The sequence below is a fragment of the Aedes albopictus genome, chromosome 1 (assembly GCF_035046485.1).
Source record: "Aedes albopictus strain Foshan chromosome 1, AalbF5, whole genome shotgun sequence".
Taxonomy (NCBI): Eukaryota; Metazoa; Arthropoda; class Insecta; order Diptera; family Culicidae; genus Aedes; species Aedes albopictus.
In genome coordinates this window covers 24774811-24781313 of record NC_085136.1, presented here as the reverse complement: position 1 = coordinate 24781313, position 6503 = coordinate 24774811, and the positions used below count along the sequence as shown (strand labels likewise).

Sequence of the window (6503 nt, the reverse complement as noted above, 5' to 3'; positions counted from 1 at the left end):
TCTTCTCAGTTTTACAAATGCGTATAGTGCAGTGCAACTTTAGCATTCCAAGCTAGGGACTATTAACATTGATTATAATTAAGCACAAAATTCCATAACACTAATTTGAAAACTTTTTCTGGTTTCCTAGAGCTCCAGGTCTAAATGTTTGATGTAAGTGCATTTGAAAACCACTTCCGCAAAATCCGCGCCGAAATTAGCAAAAACGCGTGAAATCCGCGCAAAACGCAAAACCCGCGAAAAAACGCAAAATCCGCGCCACCTGTAACAGCCCTGAAAATTATGTACAGGAGCGGATAGGCACAATATAACTGTTTTCAATAATTTTCTTCTTGACTTCTGCCAAAGGGATCGAATTTAAGGGATCTGGCAGAAATATATGAAGAGTTCCACTAAGAATGTCACCAGAATCCCTCCAGAAACTGACACATTTTTTTAAACGTGAAAATCTCTTCGCCGTAAGTAACTTCTGCAGGTTTACTGAGTTCGCCAGGAATTCCGATTTTCCTAACAAGACTCAAAAAGTCCATCGTGAAATCTTGCAGAAATCTGAAAATTTCGCCTAAGAAATATATTCTGATTTCTTTTACATGAATTTATCAAGATCCAACAGAAACTACTAAAATTCCTGAGAGGCTGCCTTTCTAAAAAACACATTCAACCGGCAACTCTGTTAATGTTGCTATCATTCTATTCAAGACTTGCTTTGAACTAATGAAGTACAGATAGACACCATAAATATTTTTCCCGGTGCCTTTTACAATTTCCCGTGTTTTTCCCGTATTTTTCCCGGTGGTTTCGAATTCCCGGGTTTTTCCCGGATGGATGGACACCCTGCGTTAAAGTATAGCCTAGGATATGCCGAAAAGCTTTGCTGAAGACCGAAAAGTGATCCGACGGCACAACACGTCAGCGAGGCGTGAAGCTCGAAATCCTGCGACTAAGTGAAGTACGTTGACCTAACTTTGGGGAACATAAGCTACCGGTGGGACAGGAATTGTTATATTCCGGTATTCGACGCGACAATGCTCTCCAACACCGGAAGTTCGACGCCTGAATGAAGCCCACTAATGAAAGAATCATTACTGCCAGATTCAGAAGACGGGTTCGCAACCTCACGATAATCCAAAGTTACGCACCGCCCGATGCTGCCAAGCTACATGACAAAGAGAATTTTCGAATTGGATGCCATCGTGGATGAAGTTCCAAAAGGCGACACCAGGATCTGCATAGGCGATTTCAACGAGAAGATCGGTTTCGATGACACGAACTATGGCACGAGTTTCCTAAATGAAGGAGAATGTGCTTCTGGAGCCGACCTACTGATATAAAATGAGTGAGCGTGTCATGGGACATCATGGTCTTGGAGAAATAAGCATTAGCATTGAGCCAGTCGCACAAATTCGTAGGTGGTACAATCCCAGACCGCTATTATGAGAAATACCTCCTTCCCGTCCGTTACCAAAGCACAGAGATTTGGAGGTAATCACTGACCCAAATGCATTTCCCGGACATTGAGCAGCAATATCATCAAAAATTACACGGAAATCATGCGAAAATGTGGGCTTCGTGGTCGAGCGGTTAGCGGCGTCAGTCGTTTAGGTGTCTCGTAAGCTTAGGAGTGTGGGTTCGATTCCCACTCCAGTTGGGGAAAACTTTTCGTCAAACGAAAAATTCTCCACTGGGCCACTGGGTGTTATATGTGTTGTCCGTTGTCTAATGTTAGTCATGTTCAGTCTGTGCGGCCTCTGGCCGAAGTCGGTGTAGTGTCTTTTTTTTTTAAATGAAGACGAATTCCGGCACCCCGATGGGAATAAGACAAATTCTTACAGCAATCACGAACTAATCCGAAGATCAGTCTGCAAGCATTTTACGAGGCAAAATTTGCAGAAGGCATAGCACTACCAGCCGCTTCTCGATTCGGCGTGCCATAATCAAAACATCGCGGAGCGAAGAAACGCGTGAAAACGCAGCCGCTCGCGCGCACAGCCCGCCACGTCATGGTCATGGAGAAATGAGCGATAATGATGAGATTTGTGTGTGTGAGAGAGTTTTGTGGCAACAACGACCTGGTGAGCCCCCAGCTCACACTTTCTCTATAGACCAGTGCATAAAGTCACGTGGGTCTCTTGTGATAGATTGGATATATGTACTCAAAACCAAATCGACCACATATTCATCAGTCGAAAATGGTGACGAAGTCTTCACTTGGAGTCCGGAATAAACTGCAGCACTGACATCGCGTCTGACCATCAATCGACGAGATCAGGCTACGCATTGCTCGAATCCAGCGGCAAGAGGAAAGACTCGGACGACGATTCAACACACGCCGACTAGAAGATCCAGCTCGTTTGTTGACGAACTTGGAACTCACTCGAGCAGCGAATGTTCCAGGAGGGTGGCAACGTAGAAGAGCAGTGAGCGGCCACCAAGAATGCCTTTATTGAAACCAGCGAAAATAACCTGGGTGAGCTGCGCACTTAGCGAAACGAGTGGATCACTGATGCAACCTGGCGGAAGATTGAGGAACGCAGAGAAGCGAAGGCTGCGATAGAGCGGGTAAGAACCAGAGCAGCCAAGTGCGAGTTCCCACTAGACCGGCCCACATTTGTATGAAGCGAACAAAAAGTTTTCAAAATTCACGGGGCACCCTCTAGAATCGTGCCTTTGAATGAGAAGAACAATCTGTGAAAGATTCAGCTCAATCGGTTGAAAACTGAGCTGGCGCAAATGAGTTGAAGGTTTGTACGGGATATTCAGTCCAAATATATGGGAAATTGGATGACCTTCAGTCTCTCATACAGCACGCCGGTTTGGCGAGTTCGATTTGGCTAAGAATTGAAAGAATAGCAGTTGATACCCTAATGAACAACTTTGTAGAAGACCATATCACGATAAAACTAAATTTAGTTGCGGTTTAAGCCAACGAAAGCAGGATGAGGACATCTTCCCCAGTTTACACTCGGTTGTTACATGCAACACGTGTTTTCCGTTCGAAGCTTGCGCACTACATCATAGGCGGCTATGTTGTCCTTCATTTCCATTACTCACGCACGTGGATGGGTATCGAGACAATGAAGAATTACATAGCTGCCTATGATGTAGCGCGCAAGCTACGACCGACAAACACGTGCTGCATATAACAACCGAGTGTAAACTGGGGAAGATTCCTCATCCTGCTTTCGTTGGCCGAAACCGCAACTAAATTAAGTTTTATCGTATTATGATCTTTTACAAAGTTGTTCTTTGGGGTATCATCTACCATTCTTTCAATTCTGAGCCAAATCGGACTCGACAAACCGGCGTGCTGAATGAGAGACTGGAGGTTACCCTGATAAAAATTTCCAATAAAATCACCATAAACTACCATTTAATAATGATAAATTTGACGGTTCAACAACAAACTATATTGTGTATGTATTTTCCTACTGAAAATGTTCTATTGAAATTACAATACGTGCACAATAAAATCAATGGCACTAGAGATTTCAATAATACAAACACCATTAATTGAATGGTAGTTGACTTGAATTTGCTCCAGAAAATTTGGATTTTTTTATGGTAAAGATACATAACAACTCCCATTTTCTATTGTAAAAGTGCCATTTACAATACATGCTATGGTGGAAAACCATAGGGTCTGTTGTCATTCTATCGTTTTAAACAACTGAATTAATGGTAACTACCATTCATTTCAGCGTGTTGTAACAATACATTCTGTTGTATCTCTATGATCTCTTTTATCAGGGTATCCAATTTCCCATATATTTGGACTGAACATCCCATACAAACCTTCAACTCATTTGCGCCAGCTCAGTTTTCAACCGATTGAGCTGAATCTTTCACAGATTGTTCTTCTCATCCAAAGGCACGATTCTAGAGGGTGCCTCGTGGAATTTTTCGACATTTTTGTATTTGGGCCAGTCTAGTCCCCACCCGTCAATGGTATTCGGCTGTGGAAAAGGAAGTCAAACGCTGCTGTAGATGGGACAAGCAAGCGTGGGTGGGCTTCCTGGCAGACGAAGGGGAGAAAGCCGCCACAACCAGCGATAGCCGCCTCCTCTACGACGTATGAGTGGAACGAAGCTGAACCCGAGGATGCCAGTGAAAGATGCTACCGGAAAGTTACTCATCAACTTACCAGCTTCGAGCACTTCGAACAACTTCTTCAAGTTTCGACATCCGACAAACCATCAACATCTCATGAACCGCTCTAGGGTGCGGCCCCAAGTAACATTTTTAGTCCAATAGATTAGAACAGGTTGTTAGAACCACCATAAAACCAAAATAAAAGTTATAAGGTGTTTTTCAAATCTAGTTAGTTAATCAGTTAATTTATTTTCGATACTTTACACATTAGTGTGCATTCGTGTCGGTGTTTTTCAAATCTGTACAAGACTAATTGACCATGAAAATGTTTCTTGGGGCGTATTACCCGTGTCAACTCTGAGGCACCACCACTACAGGAGACTGAAACGGTCATCCGAAGCATGGAGTCCAACAAGTCTACCAGGGTCGATCGCCTATCAGCAGCGATGCTCAAAGCTGACCTCAAAGTATCCACTCAAATGTTGCATTAATTATTCTGTAATATCTGTGACACCACGACTTTTTCGACCGACTGGATGCAGGGTGTCATAGAACAGGTTCCCAAAAAGGGTTCCGAGTCATTTGGCCGAACGCCGCTTGGCCAAATGCCGTTTGGCCGAATGTCGTTTGGCCGAATGCTGTTTGGCCGAAAAAGGTATCATGAACTTAAGTGATCATGCCACTGTTTCCTATATCAGTATAACTCGGAAGAACAGCCTATGATTCAATGAAGGAAAAATCTCTGACAAAAATATTCTCAGTTACAACGCCAACTAATCCCTTAATGGTAAAAGTAGAAAGAATAGCATATGATTAAAAGAAGGAAATATGTCTGAGGATCATATTGGCAGCAGGAATGTTAACCAGAGTTTGTCCACGCCTTCAAATCCTTTTGATAATAATTCGGCCACACGGCATTCGGCCAAACGACCCCTTCGGCTAAATGACATTCGGCCAAATGGCCGGACACCCCCAAAAGGGGGATTTGACTTTATGCGACAACTGGCGAGGCATCATGTTACTGTGTGTGTAATATTCTCAAAGTTCTGTGCAAAGTTATCCAGAATTGGATACAGGATGCGGATGCTCCGGCAGCAGACAGAATTCCATGCCGGAAAATCATGTGCGGGTGTGGACCATATTGTCACGCTCTGTATCATCATGGAGCATGTCAAAGTATTCCAAGAGTCCCTCTATTTGCTAACCATTGGCTATGGGAAAGCTTTCGGTCGTCTGAACCATGAAAATCTTTGGGACGCCCTGAGAAGCAAGATCAACGAGGCGCAGTATGAGGCTTTCATATGCAGAGTCCTGCATAACAAAACATTGTGCGACACCAAGGATATATACTATCACCACCAATGTTCCTCATCGTAATCGATGTGATCATGGTAGGAGCGATTTACCATGTATCGAATCGTGGACTACTGTGGCAGTCCATCACTATGAAGCGCAAGCATCTGAACGACTTCGATTTGGCCGATGATGTTGCCCTACTAAATCAACGGTGCTCTGACACACAGAGTAAGCTCAATGACCTAGCCGAACGCTTCTCTGTAGTGGGTCTAACCATCAACGCCAGCAATACCAAATCGTTGGATGTTAACACGGACAACCCCTGCAATTTAACAGTAGCTGGGCAAGCGGTAGAGAAAGTCGAAGGTTCCAAGATTGACAATAGGAGCACGAGTTTACGAAATATATGGAGATCCAACCAGATTAATCAATGCACTAGAATTCGAGTTTTCAATTCCAACATGAAATCTGTGCTGTTGTACGTCAGTGAAACGTGGTGCGAGTCAGCAGAGACCACACAGAAGTTGCAGGTTTTCATCAACCGATGTCTGCGGTTTATAATTCGGACCTGGTGGCTTCACAACTGGATCTCGAATACTGAGCTCCATCGACGATGCCATCAGGAACCGATGTCGACAGAAATTCGAGAACGTAAATGGAGCTGGGTCGGCTACACACTACGAAAAGGCGGCAAACGAAATCTGCAAACAAGAGCTGGATTGAAATCCGACAGAACATCGCAGCAGAGTCAGACCCATGAGCTCGTGGCGACTTGGCATCTACAAGGAAATCAAGGAAGTCGATAGGAATCTGACCATGGCCCAGATCAAGACTGAAGCGAGCACCGGGCCAGGTGGAAGATCTTTTATGTTGGCCCTATGTATTCACTTTGTATGGAAATTATCCTTCGCTGTTATGTGTACGATATAAGCAAGCACTGTATTCCATTGCTAAAAATGATATCAGATATTTCAGTTTTCTAACATACAAAAAAATAAAACTTACTTTATTTCATTAAAAGTAAATAACATTTACTTTATTTCTTTAAATGTCCATTAATCGCGCTTTTGGCAGCAGCCATTGTTCTACGATTGTGATAGGTATTTCCTGTGGAACGT

At 43.6% G+C, this 6503-nt stretch overlaps 1 protein-coding gene across 1 annotated transcript; it reads left to right on the top strand.

The window, feature by feature from the left end:
• The first annotated feature begins 5450 nt into the window (after nucleotides 1-5450).
• On the top strand, nucleotides 5451-6191 carry LOC134288178 (uncharacterized). The gene has a single exon (XM_062852141.1). It carries the CDS (start codon nucleotides 5451-5453, stop codon nucleotides 6189-6191), a length of 741 nt encoding a protein of 246 aa, XP_062708125.1.
• The last annotated feature ends 312 nt before the right edge of the window (nucleotides 6192-6503 follow it).